This window comes from Crassostrea angulata, chromosome 4 (genome assembly GCF_025612915.1).
Source record: "Crassostrea angulata isolate pt1a10 chromosome 4, ASM2561291v2, whole genome shotgun sequence".
NCBI classification, from domain to species: domain Eukaryota; kingdom Metazoa; phylum Mollusca; class Bivalvia; order Ostreida; family Ostreidae; genus Magallana; species Magallana angulata.
In genome coordinates, this window is record NC_069114.1 from 42236769 (window position 1) to 42260432 (window position 23664).

Sequence of the window (23664 nt, forward strand, 5' to 3'; positions counted from 1 at the left end):
TATTTATATTTCAGCAGATTTACAATAACTACTTAGAGTAATTTCCCCTTATTGTGATGCAAAGTTCACGTCGGTCAAGTGTCGTCTGTCTCTTTGAAAACACACTGGAAAAAAAACTACGCGAAATATACTGTTTTGCTAACTTAAAAGCATAATGTTCTTGAAATTACATAATTTATATGTTTCTCAAATGTTTTACTTTGATTCTCGCGAGATGGTATCCAGTCTAGTGAGATTGACCGAGAAATTGCATTGTGGGTCGAAATTTACTGACGCCGAAAAATTCTGTCGGATCAATGTGTAAGAAATCCATTGTGACGTCACTCGAAAGGATGATAACTCCGTAAGTCTTATGTAATGGAATTTGTGTTGTGTCAGCAGTATATTTACAATGCCTGTATATAGTCTTTTATCTTGTTCTCGTGAGAGTGTGAAATGGGAAACCATAATTACAGGGAACTACCGGGACGATTAAAACAAGGCATTACTGGTCCGATTTACGCCAAAAAAAAATCCGTTGAATGAATGTGCAAATAGTCCAAATTTTCTATTCACACACGCCTTGCCGGTAGAGCTCGCTTCGTGCCGGCGAGCTGTGCTCGCTATAACGCAACAACACTCACACGAGATAGAGGGAAAGAGAAAACAATTTACTAAAGTCTATCCCAAGTTATTGCTTCCAATGCTTTTTGATGATTTTTAATAAAGTTACACATACCTGTGAAAGAAATACAGTTGAAATCGTTAGAAGGGAATATATCCAAGATAACTTCATTGAATAATTATCCCTTTTCATTCAGAAAAATTCACAGGAACGAAAACAGATTCCTTACGGAGATTTATAATGGGGAATGTTTACATCTTTTCTCCATTCGGAATACATTCGGAATACATCGCGCAATTTTTTAACGTTATCATCCGGGCTTATTAATGGCTGTTGCAATGCAAAATCACCGTAGATTTCAATTTTGGGATGTGTTTTGAAACCTGAAGCGGTAGAGGGGGCGTTTCAAAACAAATAATCTGGACATTTTTTATATTAGTGGATGAACATAGTTTGAGCACAAAGGTATTTACTATTGTTGAAATATCAAGCAAAAAGTGGTGGAAGCAAAAACTCGGGACAGAGTATAGATAAGTATAAAAACAGTATGCAACGCGAAATATTAAAACCAAAATCAGAGGAGACATGATGATCTACACGCAGAGCAACTTTATATACAGAAATAAGATTGGGACATACCAAGAGCCGACGAAGTCACCACCCGCGATTAAGTGACAAAAGAGGTGTTTTGGGGAAAGTCATTGGAGAACAACGGTAACTGATTCAGCGCACATTTCATGAACGTACGTAGTTTTCCATAAACGCTAAAAGGTTGGGGAATTTTATAATAATAGTTCATTACCTTTCCCTATCGTTCCCCCTTTTTTGTTACACCACTCACAACCCCCCATTTTTTCCAGGTCCTCAATTTAAATGTTGCACTAATTTTCTTTCTCTTTATATGTCTATCACTGCTGTTTTTTCTGTTGACGTCGGAACACAATTAGTTAGAAGAACTTCAAATAAATGTAGAAATTATACAAAGTATTAAATCTTTATCGCTCAGATGCATTATCCAAGCAATTTAAGAGAAGTAAGAACCAGTTACAACTCAATTATGGCATTTACTAAAAAAAACAACAAAGCAAACTCTTCTTCGACTTCATTTTATAATGCATTCAACGAGCAATAGTGATATCAAGACCAACATCAATTCATTCTTTAATATCTTAAACAAATCACAAATGACAACTTAAAATGAAAGATAAAATAATCATACATTTCAAAATTTAATTCACTTGAAATAAAGAACATGTCTTTAGAAGTAATTCACTCTATAGAAACCAAGGAGAAGAAAATATCAACACAAATAACTAAATTTTAAAAAACCTACATTAAGTAATGCTCACTTATTTTATGCTTTATCAAAACCTATAAATTTCCAAGGATTCAAATAATGTCTGCAAAAAAAACCTTTCAGATCCTTTGGCATCTTCAGGCATATAGCTTCGTTTTTCATCGTCAATTTTGGGATATCAATATGTTTACAGAATTGACTTTTAAAACTATATCTATACTGTCTGTATAAAGTTGATTAGTCAATTGGCTCAGATATGAATACAAGATAAATGTTCAATGCCTAAACAGCAACAAGAAAAGGTCAGATATACCTATGTCCACTGTTTAAAATTTGCAAGTATATATGAATAAACATATAGCAAAAAATGATTTGGCCAGTGATAAGCGCCTGGATACAACAGAAAATCCCTCAATATCTTCCATTTATCATGTTTTACTGAAAAGTGATCATATACTCGGGATAGGCTTGTGTATCGTTAAATATTACAAAGAGTCCCGGATTTGAAGGATTGTCAACCAATGAGTCATACGATAAATGCATGAAGCTAGGTTTATTTGGGGGAACTTTCATCCACTGTGTACCTTGACAGTACTCCCCAGTCAAAACGCGACACCGATAAACTCTTTTGTTGGAATTGAAATCTCTAGGACTGTATGTGTCGCGTGCAGAGTAGTAAGCATTTGTGGCAAAATACACACCAATTCCATAAACCATAGCTGAAAGTAAATTTTAAATATGTTATTTTTACTGCTAATTTTAAATGAAAAAAATGTGATATCATAGGTAACTGAATTCACCTCTATACATCAAATAAGGGTTGTAAATATCAAAATCACAGTTTATAATGACAATATAATTTAACTTTCTCTATTCTTATTTCAGTAATATTTAATTTGATATAAATGTTATATTGTTATAAATGATTTTGTAGCATTATAAAAAAGAATACATACAAATGGTAATATATGACAAAATTTCAAATATTTTGTTAAAAATTGTATCATTTGATATGATTTCAACTTATAACATTTAAAATTTCATCAGTACATTATATTGTGCTATTGAATTTCAACATATTATGCACCCAAAGATCGCAGGGGTCAGATTGCTCACCTGAGCAAAAATAGCCAAGCTCTAGATGGTCTTTTTAGTAACAAATACAAAATGTATAGACAACTTAGTATCGTGTATCTAGTTAATAAAGATTTTTATAATTGCTCCTCTTTTTTTAATGAAACATTGCACTCACTTTGATGTTTCAACTTTTGAGAAAAAGATTTTTGAAAGTTTTTCTGTATTTATTCCAATGTAAGATTCTACACATTCAGATACAAACTTGGATTTTCACTACCTGGGAATGTTTCCACACAAGTTACGTCTTTTTCTATCCAAATGTAATTTGAAAAGAAGATTTCTCTTTTGCTTTAAAAATTTAATCCTCATTATGGCACTACTCTATCGCTAGGGATCATGATTTGAAAATGAAATATTTGAATCTACACTTCCTGAGAATGCTTCATAACAAGTTACAACGTTTTTGACAAAAGGTATTTGAGAAAGTTTTTGAAAAATACCAACAAATTTTCAAAAACTCTAAAATATCACCACTTGAAAAAAGGCGTGGTCTTTCATTTCAACAAACTTAAATTCCCTCAACAAAATTATGCTTTGTGCCAAGTTTGGTTAAAATTGGTCCAGTAGTTCTGAAGAATAAGGTAAAAATGTAAAAAGTGTACGATGACTACAACGATGACAAAAACGACGATGACAGAAAACGGACAAACTATGATCAAAAAAGCCCATTTGAGCCTTAGCCTCAGGTAAGCTTAAAAATAAAACCCCGAGAAAAATTAAGATCTGGGGTTGCTCACTCTTAAGCTGCTCAAAAATCTTCAACGTGCACGTAAAGCTTGCAAATATATGATTCAAAGGTTTGAAGATCTTATTGAAACCAGGTTGATAGGATAGTTATGAATACCCTTTTTTCCACAGTAGCTCCTGTGAAAGCCGTAGTTATTAATACTAGCGACTGCTTCATAGGATGTGCCATGCCATAACTTCCGCTCATTGATACAGCCAGTTGGATTCTGTTTCTTAAGTAGATTTAACTTGAATTCATATTGCTGATAAAGCATTCTGTTTTGTATTCTTTCAATCTGTAAAAACAAAAAATTAAATGCTGTACTGTATGAATTTAAAAAAATCAACAGCATCATTATTTTCATTGTTGAAAGGATGTACTGATAGCTAAATTTTAATTACATTTGATATAATTAAACTATCTAAATCCGAATTTTAGAGAACAGTTCATTAGGATAGAAAAATGTGATTTCATTTCTTTTTTATGATTGCTATATTGGATACTATTTACACCTTTAGAATACGTAACAACAGTTTGATTTTTCCAGAATCTACAATAGTATTTCAAAAGCTATCATAATGATTAATAATATTGTCAAAAGGGGCAAATTTTAACAAACTTGGTTCCTCTTTATTTTATGTAGGGGAACATTCGCTCCCATTTTATCTTCCCCCCCATTTGTCGTTGTTTTCAGTGGGTGGGTTTAAGACAAGACAAATTCAAATGTCTCAAATTATCTCTTCTTAAACATGACTTTGTTTGGGTGAATTCAAAACGGACTGAAACCCTTTACAGTTAAAGAAGAGCAATGATAACACGGGGGCGAAAATACCACTGTACACAACATTTGATAATACTATAAAGATAAAAGAAATCAACATAACAAAAAGAACAAAATGTAAATTATACCAAAATATACCTTCACTATTGTGTGACGCCCAGAACTTTGAACAAAATCGTGCAGAACATCCTGGTATTCCTGACTATTTTGAAGCAGAGTAACTATTGCCAAATTTTCTCTGTCCATTGTTGTCCATGAAGATGGTTGCTCAAAGAAAGACCCTACGTAAAGAACAGTAAAAAATGTGACAGTTTACCTTAAATGAAAATACTAAATCTATCATTTGCAAGTATTAATCCTTCATATAAAACTACTGTAAACTATTACATTTGGCTGTGTATTCTATTTAGCGTTTTTGGCGGAAAACGCCGTCCGCTAAATGAGGTATATCGCCAAATGTAAAATATATAAGTAGATGAGTAGGTACAATCAGAAAAACGCTCAATCAAATCCACGCTAACTTGTCAAAAAATCAAATTTCGCCAAATATCGTACAAGCTTAATATTATGCGTTTCCAGTATATCACAGAACAAGAATGAATGAGTAAATTCTATAACAAATAAAGAGGTCATATTAAGGACACCACAAGATTATTATCATATGACTAACTAGTAAATAAATCGGATAATTTGTTCAAAAGACTTTCAAAATTCACTGTTATTTGTTCTCAAAACTCATTTCTTTTACAGAAATAAACATAAATACATAAAGCAAAACATTAAGTGTTTTGTTGAAATAACGTTTACAGGTTAAACTTCCTAGAGGGTAACTAGCTACTCTTAGTTTATCATGGCACGGTAAGAATACGTGTAAAATAATTATCTGAACATACATTTTCATACAAGTTTGATTAGTGCATCCCCCAGTCTTAAAACCAATGAATAAAATTATATAAGAAACATGATAAAAAATTCTTTAAGTTAAAAAAAATGTCAAATTTGAGACATTTGAATTTGCCAAAATTTTAATTCTGTAAATATTAAATGTTTACATGAATATATATACTTATATAGTAAATTAGGATAGATATCTGCTAATGTGAATTTAATCAAGTTCAGAATCAGGGATTTAAAAAACGTAAAATTGTAATAAAACAATATTTACAAATATAGTAATCAAAGATTACTAAGGGTTCCCTTTAATGAGACCACCATTATGTTGAATATATGTATTGTTTTGTTTAGTATTACACTATCGAATAATGAAATGTTTATCATACTATACAATACAATATTCAATCAAGCGTTACAATACAATATTGTATAATAGCATATGATAGCATTATTTATCATATCATATCATATTGAATAATACAGTGCAAAATTGTACGTAAGTTACAATATTTTATAATGTTATTTGAAATAATATTGTGCATATTATTTTGACAAAATCTTGTATCATATAATACAATACAATATTGTTAAATTGTCATTTTAACATAAATGTCATTTTGACAACCTTTTTATGCTATTGTTATACCCATAACCCATCACACTAGGTGCGATAAAAAATAAACGTGAAATTCGTATATGAACTCACCAGTAATCTTGCTCTTTCTCAAAACTTTCACAACATCTGTTACATCTCCTTCAGGGTATTCTTCATATGACGTCAAATCAACAATATATCTATTCCCTTGGTCATCACAGAAGGATGTTTTAGACTCCTGATTCATTAGGGCTTTCTCTAATTGTAAATTAATATTAGCTGGATATTTTTCCAATTTGGACGGAACAGTGCTTGCATCAAGGAAACACCATTCTACCATGTCGGCCATCATTTCTGCAGTATGCTTGTCTTGCTGTATAGCTTCTGCTTTTCTAATTATATTATGAACTTTTTCAGATGCATCCATGACATCTTCCATTAACCCGTGTAATGTTATTCTTCCAGTTCTAGTATCTACATTCACATCAACACAAAAATCCTTCTGAAGTTTCTGAAGTTCATTTTTCTGCAAAAGAATGGCAATAAAAGCACTTAAATCCAGAATGCCTGTTTTGACATTTTGCAAACCTCAGAAGCATTCTAAAAAAATCATATTCTCTTTCTTAATTTACCATAAATTTTACAAAACAAACAGCCAATGCATTCTGAAAATAAAATCTTTCTGTGATATTTCTTAATTATAGTTCAACTACTTTGTTTTAAACATTTTCTTAAATTCTAACCGTGCGTGCGTGTGTGGGTGCGTGCGTGTGTGTGTGGGTGTGAATTCTAAATTACAGTTTTACCTTAGCTACGTTTCTATGTATAAAATTTTGTTGGTCACATGAGCGGTCAAATTTTTTTCTCCAGCATTCAAAATAACAACGAAGAGCAGAGAGAGCAGACACAAAACAAATCTTTCATTAACTGTATGGACCATTTGTGTATACGTTCATGTTTTACAAGGAATTTCTTTACACATGTTCATGTATTGTATAATGGAATAAAAAAGAAAAGTCCCGGAGGAACGAAAGCTGATATTTTACAACCAATGTAGGTGTACATGTAGGTGTTGTTTGGAATTTCTAATAATTTGTTTGGGTATTTTTTTTTAGCGTTAATACCCTTTACAATAAAACAGGATGATTCTATCGGTCAAATTTGTAAGTGAAATCTGCACTCTGAATTAAATAATCCGTCAACGGATATTTTTTTATTTTATTCATTAAATCATCTTTAACTTTTTTGCATGTATCGTTTAATTATTAGCCAATTTTGATGGCTGCAATACGTAAAACAAAATGAATAAGAAATATCTTTTAATATGAATAAAGAAACAGAAAGATAATTGTCATAATTAGAACATGCCGAAACACAATTAAGAACTTTTTTTCAGGGTTTGAGTTCAATGTCATGAACAAAATTTGCTTTAATCTCAAAAAGGATTAATGAAATGAATTGTTATTGATATGACATTCGATATTTTTACAATATTGTGGTATTAAGCTCAAATTAATTTGGGTTTTTTGCAAAAAAGAGAAACTTGGACTTATTCGTTGAAGGCCCCTTTAATAAAATATTTTATTTACCAAAAAGTAGCAATAATTCACCAATAAATTCAAAGCAAATAAAATACATCAATTTAATTAAAAGAACTTCCATTCGCTCCCCATTGTTTTAAAAAGATTCACGCGACATATTAGTAACTGCAGAACGGATAACATGTTAAAATAAAAAAGAATATGAATCAGAAAATATAAAAACGACTAGGACACGCCCATCTCAGCAATAAAGAGCACAAAGCGTTCACAAATCGTGGAAGGTATTTTTAAACCGTACCGTGCAAGAAGCGAACCCTACCGTTCAAAAAGCATACAGAACCGAACCGTGCATTAGATGTAGTAGCACACTTCTGGGTTTTTAACTTATTTTAATTAGTTTATCCAAAATCAAAGCTATGCATACATTGTTATTTGAAAAAAAATATCTATATCATATGATTTAGTTTACCTGGCTCTCAGAAAAACTTTTAATTATTGTTTCAACATAGGTCTTCTTCCTGAAAACACCATCCATGTGTTCTTCAATAATACGAATAGCATTTCTTATTTGATTGACATCTTTTCCATAGATAATTAAGGTGACTGATCTGAAATCCTGCACGAGACGCTGTTCTTCATGTATTTTTCCCGAAATGTCAACACCAGGGTCTGCTGAATTTCCTTTATAAGAACACAAAAAACATCTACAGCTATAGCACACTTTACATTTCTATTTCATATTATAATGTTAAAAACTCTGGTATGCAAAATGTGTGTTTGTTAAGTGGTAAAAAGCAGTCAAATGTAGTTCTAAAACTGGATTTTGCTGAGAGCAAAACCCTCGTAGGTAGGCTAAATGCCAAATGTATGATGAATAGAATAGTAAACCAAAAAGAACTGAACAGCTATAGAGAGATAAACTATATATTCTATTTATATTAATGTTTTGATAAACAGATTGCACAGTTTGGGCACTAGTATGTAGTGTAGGAAAATGTCAAAAGAGAGCAATTTTTTCTTATCATATTGAATTTATGAGTTTCAACTTGGGAAAAATTACTTTAAAATATGATTAGACTATTCAAAATCATTACTAATAAAATGAAGAAGATTAAATGCACAATGTAAAATCAAGGGATTTTCTTTTGAGGTGGAATAACACATCTGGAAAAAGTCACTCAAATTAACAGTAAATTAATTAATTATGAAAGATATAATGATAAATAAACTGCACATATGTCATATAAGCGAAACATATGCTGTTTAGGGGATTAAAAATGAATATTTATACAAACTAATTCAGCAAGTAACAACAAAAGCTCCGATGGGATTCGATCTAGGAATGTACAGATCACCAGCCCGACATTTTATCAACTCGAATACTTCTTAAGATACTATGGTGGCATATCTCTGCCCCTTGTGTGTAAATTATTTCTTTAGCAATTATGTCGACATGCAAGATGAAGATGTTGACATGCAAGATAGTTATGTCAACATGCAACATAACTATGTTGACATGCAAGAAAACTGCAATCAAATAAGAATTATAAAAAATCTCAAATATCGCTAACATGTGACATCCTAAATACTAGATACGCTAACTATTGATGTAAACATGCATTTTATTTATGTTAACATGCAACTTCTTTATATCGACATGCAACTTATTAATGTAGACATGCAACTTACTTAAGTCGACATGCAAGATAAATATGTTTAAATGCAACATTTTTATGTTGACATGCAACCAAGTTATGTTGACATACACCTTATAAATTGCATGTCAACATATTTATCTCGCATGTAAACATAACTAAGTTGCATGTCAACATATTTATCTCGCATATGCATGTCAACATAAGTAAGTTTCATGTTGACATAAATTAGTTGCATGTTGACGTAAATACGTTGCAAGTCAGCATATATATCTTGCATGTTAACATTAATAAGTTGCATGTCGACATAAAAAGGTAGAATATAGCATCTTGGATGTCAACGGCGATATTTGAGATTTTTTTTTTGATTTTGTATAATTCTTATCTAATTCCAATTTTCTTGCATGTCAACATACTTATGTTGCATGTCGTCATAATTATCTTGCATGTCAACATATTTATCTTGCATGTCTACATATTTGATAAAAAAAAATAACTTGCACACAAGTATGCATTGTTATTCATTTAAATTAATAAAATTAATGTCAAATGGCAACATATTGGGGATTGTTTACGGATTGGTAATCACCAGAAACCAAATTGCAAGAAGTATCTCATCATATAAATCTGTACAAAGAAAAACAGAGGAATTTCAGGAAAAGAGTATACAAACAGGTATGCGCATGAAAAGTGAAATTAAACTCATTTACAGTAAAAATGAGACAAACAGTTGTAAAGGTTTTACAAATTATAGATTTTATTAAGTTTAGAAATAATTGACTATCAATTACATAGATATGTAGCTCATGATTTACAGTTTACACAAAATGTTATTTGAATTTAGAAAAAGAGGACAAAGAATAGATTTACAAATACATATAGATTTGATCAGTCAATGCAAATTAAACTGATCTGAATACCAATGAAATAAAATATTTCGATATTTATAAAGGAACCTCCGAAAAGTAATCTAAAATGATGTCAGATGGCTGCCACACAAGTCATCTAAAAATATTGACTACAGTGTATGTTCATTTTAAAAATATGGTGTTTTTTTCAATGTTAATGTAAAAACTACATTCTTAACTTCCAGTTTTCGTTTTCTAAATCATAATATATAAATTTTTACTAGTATTTACATAAATCAATGAGACATCATTAAACGTAAATGTTGTCAATAATATGAATTAGTCAAACAATTTACTGCGTTTAGAACAAAGCGATATGGCAAGTTATACTCAGTTCAACAACATCAAAAGTTTGAAAGAGTTGAGAACCGATTCCATATGATGGTAAAAATGACTTTTGTCTTCTTGGGGAGAATGTCAAGAAAACGCCCTAGTTTTTTTTAACAATCTTTGGAATTTAGTCTCATCTAGAGATTTCATTTTCTGTTGAATGAAACCTGATAAATAATGATACTTTACAGTTAGCACAGCACGATAAACGATAAGAAAGCATATTGGTTGTAGGGACTTGTAAACATTGATTTGTAAGAAAAATGGTATTTTTGTGTATCTTATATCAATATATTCCTATGAACTTACATTAAAAAAACCTGTTCGCTTAAGACTTCACATACAAGAATTTATCAGTTCTTTTTTTTGTTTTTTTTTTTAGGGGGGGGGGGGGGGGTATTAGATAGGAATCTATATTTTCTTATACCTTTTCGACGTTTTATGCTGCTTGGTTCGATAATTGGCTTACATTATCATTATAACTGTATCAATTAATTTTCAATACACACCAATTATTTTAGGAAATTTGAAACTATCACCCACGTCAAGAGTAAACAAAAGAGAACCGCTTGGTTTAGTTTCCCATTTGCTTTAGTTTAATTTTCAAAATTGCCAATATGAAAAAATGACAATAACAAACCGTGAACCATCTCAAAAATCTATAAAATAAAATACAAATTCAAAGCAGAGCAACGCGGACCTCCAAATAGATAGAGGAAGGACCGGGTACCTAGGAGATGAAAGCATCCTCTGTTTTTTTTAAACTTGCTTATATTATCTTGATCAAAAGCCAAAGTCATAAAACAATCATGCCCGCCTCAACATTGGTCTGAATATTTATAAGTGGCGAAATCATGATCATGTGTTATCCTGTTATGTAAAATTCATTTTTGTAAACAGAATATATGCATCACTTTTTCAATATATCATACAATGATCCAGGACAGAACTGTATTGCTTATCATTATGCATATACTTGACAAAACTATTGTTTTACACCACACATAAAATTGAATACCATATATGATCAAGCACCTTCAATATCTTACTTGCATGAACAGGAACTTGGGCACACTTCCATTGATTTTCATTCTCTTCAGACTTAAGAATGACATTCTTCATCTCCCTCATCATGGCGGTAGCAAAGCAATTAACTGTTTCTTTCTCCAAGCCACATAAATACACTGCCACCACTGAGGAGCCAGTGTTCTCTCTAAAGAAATCTCTTACAGCCACCACAATAACTCTGGTTGCCTCTCGCACTGGATAACCGAACACACCCGTACACAGGGCTGGGAACGCGATGGACGTAAATCGTCTAGCAGAAGTCACCTCCAGACTCTTAAAGACCGCCTCTCTCAAGTACCCTTCCTCCTTATTAATTCCATTCTGCCAGACCGGCCCTACTGCGTGGATGACTCCCTTACATTTGAGGTTTCCTGCGGCGCTGAGGTACACCTGTCCCTCCATGAGTCGACCTTTCTTCCTGACATAGTCATTGCATTCATTTTGAATAGCCCTTCCACCTACAAAGTTCGATAACTGTTGTACATGTTCATTGTGTGCACTGCATACAGCCAACCTAATTTGTTCACAGCTATTTTCAACAAAACAACAACAACGTGCCATAATTCGCAGGTCTGCTAAAAAAGTAATGGAATCCTGCATGTTTTGTTTTTTGGACTTGTGCATGTGTCTTTTTTGGCACAAAAAAAAGTTTTAGAGGAAATAAAACAAAATGTATTTTTCTGCATGTTTTCAGTTTTAGAATTTTTTTTACTAGTTTAGTAAATTTTTTGTGGCTTTACTTTCTTACCCTTTTCGGTAATGAATTTGGCGATACCTCCGATGTGCTTCATGTCTTTGTTGGCCGGATTCACAATGACATCCACATCAAGCTCCAATATATCCACCACTGTGGCAGAGATTTTCTTTCCTTCTTTTGTGACACAGACTGCGAGTTCTTGTCGTATTGCACCAGTTGTCAGCCAGGAACTACTGGTGTCTTCATCAGAGGCACTTTCGTCACTTACCTGTATCACAACTTTCTCACTTCTTTCAACTTTTCTTAGTTTCTCCTGTCCTGCTGTAGATTCCATGTGTTTCCTTATTCCTGCCTTATTTATTGGATGTGTCTGTTTTTCCACTCCTTTTACAATTTTATCAATGGCATATTTGGCTTGATATTGTCCTGTCTGAGTTGCTTTTATCACAATTCCAGTATTATTAAATACTACATTTACTTTCTCCTGTTGAAGATTAATACCAACCTTTTGAAGGTCGTTTGCACAATTCATCTGTAAATATCTTATTATGGCTGGTTCCAAATTTAAGCTTTCTTCGTATATGGTATTTACTATGATAAAATCTTGAATGAACTCTCGAGCTAAGCCTTCCCATTGGTCTGTACACAGGGTGATAATTCTCCCCTGATCTGCCTGGGCGATTATCTTGATCAAACCTTGTCCATTATTCTCGATCTCATCGACTTTACTCTGCCATTCTCTTGTTGGAAGTAAAGCTTTGGACTCATTTTTCAACTTAACGAGGCCGGGTCTAATTAGTTCTGCCCTAGATTTTTTAATGAAATTTTTTACCTGAATTTCTACTAATATAATTATTATTTTAAGATTAAAAAATAAAACATTTACCACACCGTTTGTTTAGGGGGTCATCTCAAAGTTTGTTAATCTTTAACATAGGACCCTATGGGATTTCGCTTGAAATGTATCAATTTTGCACATTTTTTAAACTTCTGCCCTAGGGATTTCTTTTTCTGTTCTACATATTAAAGTTATTGCTAAAAGGCATCAAATGGTCAAATAAAAAAAACCTTTTACCTCCTGGTTTGTTCCAGGGGTCTTATCAAAGTTGATTTTTGTATGCCCAATTTCCCAGATTTGTCAAATAATGGCTATTTTTTTATTTGAGAAAGGCGGAAAAGGTGATCTTTATAGTATTATTAAAGCATTCAGACATATTTAAGTAATAAAAAAATATATAACATCACATATTAAGATTCATTAATATAAAATACATGGTTACTGTCTTGAAATATATGAATTAAGCTATATTTAGGCGGGTTAAGAAAACGTGACAGGGTTAGGCCTGCTGAACCCTCTTCACGTTTTCGACCCGAGCCCAAATATAGCTTATACTTCGAGACAGTTATGTTTATTCCACAGTATAACATTAATTTTACGCACTAAACGAGCCATTTTCAACAAATTTCGCTGAATATCTGCAGTTGAAACTATCACGCCATGGCGTCAACCAAGCAAAAAGATGACGTCACAATACAAATGAAACGCTGCGCGAAAGCGTGCGTACTCGTTCTGTACTCGGCCTCGTTAATTGGAGTTTCAATTACCGACTCCTTGATGAGATGTGCTGCTTGAACAGCTTGCTCATCAGACATTGAAAAAACTGTCAATGTCTCTTCTCCTTTAAAAAACTCCCAAACCCCAATGATGTTTCTCTCTTTCATCTTAGAGTTTACATACATGTACACTGGTTGCTCTTGCAAGAATTGCTGAAGAAGCTTTGAAAAAAATTTAACTTCAGTTTTGGCAACTTTTGACACAAATTCATACATTTCTTTAATGGCATTAGTGACTTCACCACGAAGTCCTTCAAATCTGACGAAGTTTTTACTGATGTCATATTTCAATGAAACGTTTTTATATTTCTTTTGCAATTCCTGCTCAAACTTGCATAACTGTAGCATTTGCAATATGTGCCTTTTCAGCTGTTTCTCTTCCTGCACTGGTTGTTTCTCTCTCTCTGATCCTCTTTTGCCATGAACTTCTAAAGGATGAGGATGTTTTAACGTGTTTTCCTTTATTTCAATGTGCCCTAGGCATTTATGATACATTATTATATCCAGATCCTGATCGAGTATTCTATGAGGTCTACCACAGACAATATCCACGGCTGTGTAAAAAGATGTTTCGGATAATTACTAAATGATTTTCAAATAAATAACACAGAACGATGTATTGCATTCGTGTATTCTTAAAGAACTATATGCGATAAGGTCTAATTTTTGCCCCTGTGTTTTATAAATTTGAAAAACCATCATATCATAAAGATATTATAATCAAACATTAAACTGAATATGCTGGTTACAGAAATCTAAAAGTTTTCAACATCGATCATTCCTCGGGCTCCTATGACGTCACGTAATTGGACCATTTCCAGGATTTCCTTAAAAGCATGTAAATTTTATCAGCTTTTTTTCATATCCAAGAGTAGGGGGTAAAAAGCGCAATGTTGCTCCAAAACCACTTTGACATAAATTATTATTCATTTTATTTTGCATATCATATTTAAAAATGGTGTTGGAGCAAGCATGCGCTCGATGTGTCCTTTTCAAAACATCAAGTTAAAATCCCTCATTTTTGGCTAAAATACGTACTTTTTGTGAAATTAGCTCTTTATTAACGTATTATATTGCTTTACGATTTCAATTAGACTATTTATCTTTATGAATTTGATCTATATATTCAACCTAATTTTGGGCTAATATCTAAAGCTCTATTTATAACACTTTAAAGTTTGGGGCATTAAAACACTTTATCCCATACATACAGTACCGATCAGACCCAACTAAAAACCCCAAACCCCAACTAAAACCCGGGTTTACTTTCGGGGTTCACTTGGGGATTACTCTGGGTTTACTTTTTGAAAATTTGGGTCCACTCGGGGTTTACTTTGGGTTACTTGGATATTGCTTTTGAGGCAAACTGTAGGCGTGAAATGTGAAGCAGACCCATCTTTTATCTTACCATCCTAATGCATGTAATTCCTGCCCCTTGTATAATTCGAATACACATTAAGCGTCTGTTTTCAGGGGAATACTTCACACCGGGTTTACTCTCTGTGTCAACTCTGAGTTTATTTTGGGTTTACTCTGGTCCAATCTAGTAAACCCAGAATAAATGTAAACCCAGAGTAAACCCAAAAAGTAAACCCAGAGTTTAGTTGGGGTTTACTTTCTGTTAGGTTAGGTCTGATCGGTACTGTAGTTCTTTACAAACAACAATTAAGATTTAACAAAACAAGAGACCCAGGGGGCTACATTGCTTACCTGAGCAACAATAGCCATAACGTTAACTCTAATTAAATGAGCATATTAGTATAAAATTCAAAATATATTGACTTTTTGCTGATTTTATCCACCAAACCTCTTTTGTTGTATTAGAACCTCTGACCCAGGGTCCATGAATTTTACAATTTAGGTACATTGTAGAAGAGGTTTTGGACATCATAACCATGCATTCAGGTTTTTCCCACATGTGTGGGAGGAAAGAAGAAGATTTTGTAAGATTTCATACATTTCTCATATATGGCTATATTGGCCCCGTCCTAGAACCTAAACTTCTGTCCCAGGGCCATAAGTTTCACAATTTAGGTAGAAAATTTCATGGATTTAATACATTCTTACTAAATGGCCATATTGGACCAACAACAGAGCCTAGCCATACATTTAACAATTTCGGTAGAGGGCTTCATGGACATTATAACCATGCAGTTTTTTTCTCAGTTGTGTGGGAGTAGAGAAGGGTTTTTTTTTTAAATTTGGCTTTTTTGCATATTTGACCTCGCCTGTGGCGCCCCAGGGTTGGTAGATCGACGAATATCACATTCAGATTCCTCTTATCATATCTTTTTACCAAAATTGGTAACCATTGACTTTTTAATTTTTTAAGAAGTAAAATTGCAAAATTGTTAACACACGACAGACGAAGAACACCACACGACCCATGACGACGGACAAAGACAAATTGCAATAGGTCACTATAGTGACTAAGGTGACTCAAAAACATTTTTGAAAAAGTAAAACGTGAATTTTCACTTGGTAAACGTATTGAGTTCTGCTATCAAAAAAGCAAGTTGGTTGTATAACATTTAGAACAAAGGATTTTCATATAAAAGATTCATATAAAGTCCTTGCCATCTCAAAACATTCATTTTTATAAACAGGAGAAAAGAGAAAATACCATTTTGATTTTTACCTTCTGGTTCCTCAAAATAAACCAGACAGAATCCCTCATGCATTTTGACATCTATCACTCCACTGACACCACTTCTTTTTTCATTGTCAAAGTAAAACAAAAGTGTATCATGTGACATACTCTTTGAGATGTTCCGTACGATGACACAGTTGGTGACAGGGACTGCAGATACCTCAAGGTGAGAGTTGTCCAAAGTTCTTTTTTTACAAGCTAGTTGTAGTTTCTCAAAATCTAATTTAGTGTAATAAAAAATAACTTATAAATGAATTTTTATAATTTTAGTTGTTGCTTCCATTATTTTATGATTTTTAATTAAAATAAACATACCTGTCGATAAAGTACATTTCAAATCCATAAAAGGGGAAGAAAAATCCAATATTTCTTTATCAATACATCATTTGTTTTTACCCCGAGACTTTTACAGGAACGAAAAACAAGAGGCCCATGGGCCACACCGCTCAATTGAGGAACAATAGGTATGATAAAATCAGCTTGATGGAATCATAATACAAACTATCTGAATAATGGTGTATAATACATGTAGATCCTGTATAAATAAAAAACCATTTTTCAATCGGAAATTCTTATTCCTATTATCAGTAGTCCCTTTTCTTACAGGATGCTTTTATAGTCATAACATGTTGAGCATTTCAGTTCTCAAAAATATCCTAAACAAGTGTTTATGCACGGGATATAAACCTACATCCAACTCTGAGACCCTTGTGAGGCCCAAGAATCGTCCAGGGACCAAAATCTTAACAATTTTAAAGAATCACTTGGTTGGTTAGTTTCTGAGAAGAAGATTTTTAATGATTTACTCTTTATGATCCTATGTAGAAATTCGACCCCCCCCCCCTCCAATTGCAGCCCAACACTACCCCAGGGTCACGATTTTCACAATTTTCAATCTACACTACCAGAGGATGCTTCCACACAAGTTTCAGCTTTTCTGGCGAAATAGTTTCTGAGAAGAGGATTTATTAAGAGTTACTCTATATATTCCTATGTATAAATTTGTCCCCCATTATGGCCCCACCCTACCCCCGGAGGTAATGTTTTTCACAACTCTAAATTTACACTACCAAAGGATGCTTCCACACAAGTTTCATCTTTCCTGGCTTATTAATTTCTGAGGAGAAGATTTTTAAGGATTTACTTTATATATTACTAGGTAAAAATTTAACCCCCCCCCCCCCCCCCCGCTTTGTGGCCCCACTCTACTCCAGGGAGTCATGATTTTCCTAAATTTAAATCTACATTACCTTAGGATGCTTCCACACAAGTTTCAGTTTTATTTGGCTGATTAGATTTTGAGAGGAAGATTTTTCAAGATTTATTCTATATATTCCAAAATAAAAAAACTTTGAACCTATAACTACCTGACGATACTTCCATACAATTTCAGCTGGTTCTTAAGGAGAAGATTTTGGAAAATGTCTCAAAATTTTCAATAATTCCTCATTAACCCCTCTTGAAAAAGGACGCGGTCTGTCATTTTCACAACTTTGAATCCCCTTTGCCTAAGGGTGCTTTGTGCCAAGTTTGGTTGAAAATAGCCCGATAGTTTTTTGAGAAGATATAAAAAATGTGAAAAGTTAACGGACAGACAAACAGACGACAAAAAATGTGATCAGAGAAGCTCACTTGAGCTTTCGGCTTGTGAGCTAAAAACATTGAGCTGAAATTCAAACTGGGAAATGTTTACATCTTTTATTCATTCGGAAGTACTCTTGACATCTCGCACAATTTATAACGTTATCATCCGGGATACTTTCATGTCATTTGCAATGCAAAATCCTCGTAGACTATTGAAACCTATAGCAGAAGAGGGAGCATTTCAAAACATATTACCAGGCCGTTTTCCATTCGAGTGAATGGTTGTAGTTTGGGTGCAAAGGTACTTAGATTATCGAGATAATGATATGCAAAAAGTGGTGGAAGCAAAACTTGGGACAGAGATTATTATTTTCAGAGAGTTTTAAGGTGGCTCTATACACCACATTTTGATGACGCAGCTAGTATGCAAAAAAGTAAATCTGGAAGCATGCAATTCCGGTACTGGCTGATTTAAACTGAGGCAAATTCTGTGGGGACCGCTCTTTTGAAAAATTTGTTAAATGAATAGATCAAATTTCATAATTGGAAAATTCATTACTTAATATTACAAGTAATGTGGTATGTGACACCCTCAAGTTATATCGTATTATTTATCGAAATAAACAATAAAATCAAGAATATTTTTTTAAAATAGTTTCTTTCCCTTTAACGACATTTTACAGTGTAGTGCAGTGGCTTAGTGGGTTCACTACAAACCTGTAGGTCATGAGTTCGAATCTCGTTGATGACGATAAAAATTTTAACTTTCCAAAATTTTCTAAAACGTATTTTTTGGTTGAATACTGTGAAAGAAAATTCTAAAGCGGTGAAAGTATTTCAATTATAATATACTTTATCCACATTAATATTGATAGATGTTCCTTACCACCTTAAGGGGATGGAGGGTGGCTTTGAATTTCTCTCAGGTTGGGATACATAAATTCTATAAGGTAATTTTCCCCTTTATTTATTTGACTTAGTTTTGCATTAAAGCAAATATATTCACTTATATAGGCCTATAAAGAAATATGTATGTATTTATCATTCCAACATGATATTTAGGAAATTTTCTTCAACTCAGAAATAAAAAGTCCCCAAGGTGTTTGAGCCTTGGGATTTGGAACGATAACTCTTACCTGAGGAACTTTCATACCAAATAAAAAAAAAAAATTAGGATATTTTTTGTGTTTATTTGCAATGATTTTCATTAAATTTTTTATATCAAATTTATTAAAATACATTTTCTTATAACATCAAGCAGCTTTTTCAGATGATTTTTCAACAGAGTAAGAAAATATAAGATTTCTGTTTTGGGGAAATACAAAAAAAATTGCAATAATAACATTTTTTAATGTTAAGAAATGTTATATTTTTTTGGTTGTCCGAAGGAAATATCCATCATATGACAAAAAATTTCTCTCCATTTGTTCACAGTTAACTTTTTACAAATTATTTTACAAAAACACGAAAAAACATTGAAAAATTCTTTTAAAATACCTATGGTATCCATATCATTATTTCAATATTTGATAAGTATATGTTTTTTGGTTTTCTATTGAAAATTAGAATATACGGTGGGTGTATAGAGCCACCTTAAGTTATCAAAGACACCATTTCCTAAAAAGTGCAAATTGTACACTTTTATTTAAAATTTTATCTATCATTATAATCAAAATAAGGCAACTGACCTATATCTTTCTCAAACGTGATGAGAGCTGTCCCCCTGAGTTCTCCATACTCAATACTAACGGGTGTGACATTAGCTTTAGCTTCCAGAAAGTTCTCTAGGCCATCCCTAGTTGTTTTCGCACTGATGTTTGTTAAGAAGACTTTATTGGAGCAGGTTGGCACTGGCTTTGGTGGACACCGACATACTTCAATAGTTGTTTTATCAATGATGTGCTTTTTCTTTAGAACCATATCAATTACTGGAAAATGTGAATTAGATAAGTATGTTTAAAAGAATACATTAAAATCAGCTGATCAACATTCATACTTTTGCTTTATTTTCTTATTAATCTTCAGTTGTATGAAGGTTTTTTTTCTATCGAGATCGAAATTGTCAACCGCACATAAATTTGCAGCTTTAAATATTTATACCTAATAAATATTCTTTGTATTTTAAAAGAATTTTTGTTCATTTCTATACAGATTATAAATAGTCTTGAACACTTGTTCTATCAACAAACAATGCTATCAATTTTACGCAACATCTAAACTATTAAAATGAAATTAATACATCCACAAACATTAATTTACTAAAAAATACTGTGTCCTTCAATACATTTAATTAAGAATCATCTTCTTTAAGGACATTTTAAGTATCTGTAAATTAAAATTCAATCCATATCGTACACAAAACAAAACCAACAAAAAGGAGTTACCTCTCGTAATAACATCTAGTCTCAAGGAATAAAATTAATCACTTGTACTTTTAGTTTATTAGTTTTAGGTACTTTCAGATAAGTCAGATGAATAAGTTTTTCCTAAAAACTTTACTTACGTGTAGAATTTTATGAAATTGCAATTTTAATCCATTGACGTTTTGATTCTATATTAGGATATCATTTTCATTTTTAATCAAGGAATTTTGCAAAATATATGTATTGAATTCGAGAATAATTTTACTGCATATCATTTTAAATTAACTTCTAATTTTATTTATGCCGAAGAAAAATCCATTTACACTTAATTGCTCTCTAAACTAAAGTTTTTTTTTTAAAATAATTTCTATAAAGGGGAATATGTTGACTAGACAAGATCATGATTTTCTTCAAAGAGTACAATGTTGACTTTTATGACGAAGTGTTTATAATCTTAATAAAAATCAAAATACATTGACATTATAATGTCAAGAAGAAAGATTATCGTTTGCTTAACGCTACTTTTGACGGTAGCGTTTCTTTTGTTCATTGTTCCGTCTACATGTTTTCGCTGAATTACAGCAAAACGCATGACAGAGAGAAACGAAAACCAAATAAACAGACATACAATCGATTAAAAAATATTTATTGTACCTTGTTCATCTTTAAATTCAACGTAAAATATCCCATCCTTTATCTCTATTTTCTTTATTTCTCCACCCCCTGATCGACGACTGTTTTCAAAGTACATCTGCACTGTAAATGCATTTGTTGATGGAGACACGCCCCGCACTTGAAGAATGATTTCTGACTCGTTGTCCGCTTCTTCTGGTGGGCACTCCATATCTGATCGAAATGTTTCCACTTCAATTTTTAAATTCTCCTTTTAATATGATTTGTTATTCAACATTTCACCAGCTTCTAGAAATAAAATAAGTAAAATAGTTTAAACGATACAATTTCCATTGATTTTCGTAAATTTATATTTAGAAAACAATAAACATTGAAAGAAAATTTCAAAAATTTTTACGAAGAGTTGTACTACATAAAACACACATACACGCTGGAGGAATTTTTTCTCCTAACTGGGCTTTTATAAAAGCTTAACTGTTCTAATAATGATTTTAGAACTTTTTAAGTTTAAAAAGTAATTGCATTGAATTATAATTGGTAAATCCATGTGGATAACCTGAAATTTTTATTCCAAAAGTGTAGTTTTTAAATTTTTAATTTCCCATCTTGGCTGTTGAAACATTTCTTTTATTTTATTTTCCACTTCCTAGAATCAAAAGGATATTTTTAAAAATTCTATCAGCATAAAAAATCTAATACATTACACTTGTGGTTTATTCCCACTTAGCCAACATTCTGAAATTCTCAATCCACACCTTGCCAACATTTTGATTTTCACACCTGAGTGATCAGGGGGCTATAGCCTGTTTTTCTTCTCAACCTGCACCCCATTCCAACTTAGCCAAGACAGATCTACCTGTATTTTACTTGTATTTTTTCAAAATGTTGGCCAGGAGGGAAGACACCGCACTCGTAAATGTACCTCATCTGAGAAGATACATGCAGCTACTCAAAATTGATTCTTCACATTAACATCCCTATTTGTTGGAACAAGTGTTCATTTCTCATTTACAAACTGAAATATCTTATGTATCCTGGCCTGATTGGAACGCCAGATGATAAATGAAACGAAGCAGAACGATTGTAAAAAAAATGTCCAAAGATTAATAAAAGGCAAATTGTTAAGACAGATATTGTTCAATTCATCTCAGCTTCAGACCATCAGAATGATCAGTTTTCGGCTCATAATCATTACAGATGCATAAATACAAGTACATTAACATACATTAATACAAGTTACCTTCAATGGCGCGCCGTGTCTATGGTATCGATCATTCTTCCCTGACTTGTAAACTAAGTTTTACTTTCGATTTGTACAAAAATGTTATTGGGTAACCTCAGCTGAATGGCACTTATATCAACCCAAATAAAGTTCAAACTCAAAAAGAAACCCAAGCGGAGGTCTAAATGGAAATGTAAAGTTTAAACTGTTGATTGATTTATAGCGAAACTTTATTTGACACACAGATTTACGAACAACAAAAATGAAACATGAGCGTATCAAGATAACTATTACAAGTACATATGGTTGTAGTTGTATTTATTGCCTTGTTAACAGAATAGACAGCAATTGTAACATTATACTTATAGATTAACAGATTTTTTTATGATTTACTTTGTTTCATTTCGTTTCATTTATCTATATTTATTGTACATATCGCAAAATATTTTGTATTTTATGTCTATATAGCTGAATTTTAGCATACTTGTAGATCTGCTGCTATGCAGTTTGAAAAACATGTCTTACATTGATGTATTTAACTTTTAAAAACCCTAATTCTATTTTAGATGTTGATCATTTCTAAAGCTGCTTGTTATAATTTTTAAACAATAAAAAGTGAAAATTCTAGGTTACACAAAAAATAGATAGTTCGTACATGTGTGCGCCATTGAAAGCAAAAAAGGTAACCTTTTCGTCTTCTGGTTGGATGAATACTTTATAATTTTTATCTACAGTAGCTGTTCGTTGCTAGTATTTTCTTAGGGTTCATCGTTTTGCGCCAACTTTGTAAGCTTATGAAGACACTGGATGGACATCTAGTCAATGCAAACGTTTAATTAATGTCATTCCATATTGGAATAAAGAGTTGGATTTATGAAGCGAATATATTTGAAATTGAGTGCAACAGATGTAGGAATAATTGCTGCAGTGATTTTTGTCCTACATATTGTCTAAAACGAAAATGCCTTTAATAACCCCGTCTAGGACATAGGTCAGATTAATCTTCAAAACAAGTCTGCAGCTGCGCAGTTCTACAGCTGTTGTAAATGATTAAAAGCGGCATTGTTCTGTTCTTGAATGCGCATACAAAACAACTTGTAGAATATCATATTTATTGCTTTTTATCTTTTGACAACAGTTTTTGGGCAGAAACAAGCCAGTTCAAGAAATGTTTACTTTTAGATCCTCAAATGTACAAGATGGCCTCACATCTCTCATAAAAATTCTAAACACATTTGAAACCCATTGTGTACCTAAAGATGTATACTTTTACTGTTTTCTGCTCATTGTCAGCTTATCAATTATTCAAAATGTCACATTGCAGACTTGATAGACAAGGGTCCCGAATTTCACAAGATGTCAAC

General features: G+C 32.3%; 1 protein-coding gene across 1 annotated transcript; it reads right to left on the bottom strand.

Annotated features, from left to right (window-relative positions):
- Window positions 1-1722: 1722 nt before the first annotated feature.
- Window positions 1723-22375, bottom strand: LOC128179341 (protein mono-ADP-ribosyltransferase PARP14-like). Its single transcript, XM_052846742.1, has 12 exons — window positions 22319-22375; window positions 21100-21366; window positions 19771-20010; window positions 16487-16717; window positions 13816-14402; window positions 12286-13009; window positions 11519-11995; window positions 8046-8257; window positions 6147-6561; window positions 4685-4827; window positions 3883-4060; window positions 1723-2620 (listed from the first exon to the last, which is right to left on the bottom strand). Exons 2-12 carry the CDS (start codon window positions 21287-21289, stop codon window positions 2337-2339), a joined length of 3681 nt encoding a protein of 1226 aa, XP_052702702.1. The 5' UTR covers window positions 21290-21366; window positions 22319-22375; the 3' UTR covers window positions 1723-2336.
- Between the last annotated feature and the right edge of the window lie 1289 nt (window positions 22376-23664).

Bases quoted from the DNA above. Each gene is read 5' to 3' on its own strand.
- LOC128179341 (XM_052846742.1), bottom strand. From the start codon at position 21,289: ATGGAGTGCCCACCAGAAGAAGCGGACAACGAGTCAGAAATCATTCTT. The intron at 16,718-19,770 runs GTCAGTTGCCTT...ACACTAAATTAG, and splicing joins CACGTTTGAGAAAGATATAG to ATTTTGAGAAACTACAACTA. The intron at 8,258-11,518 runs GTAAGATATTGA...GTTCTTATAAAG, and splicing joins CCAAGTTCCTGTTCATGCAA to GAAATTCAGCAGACCCTGGT.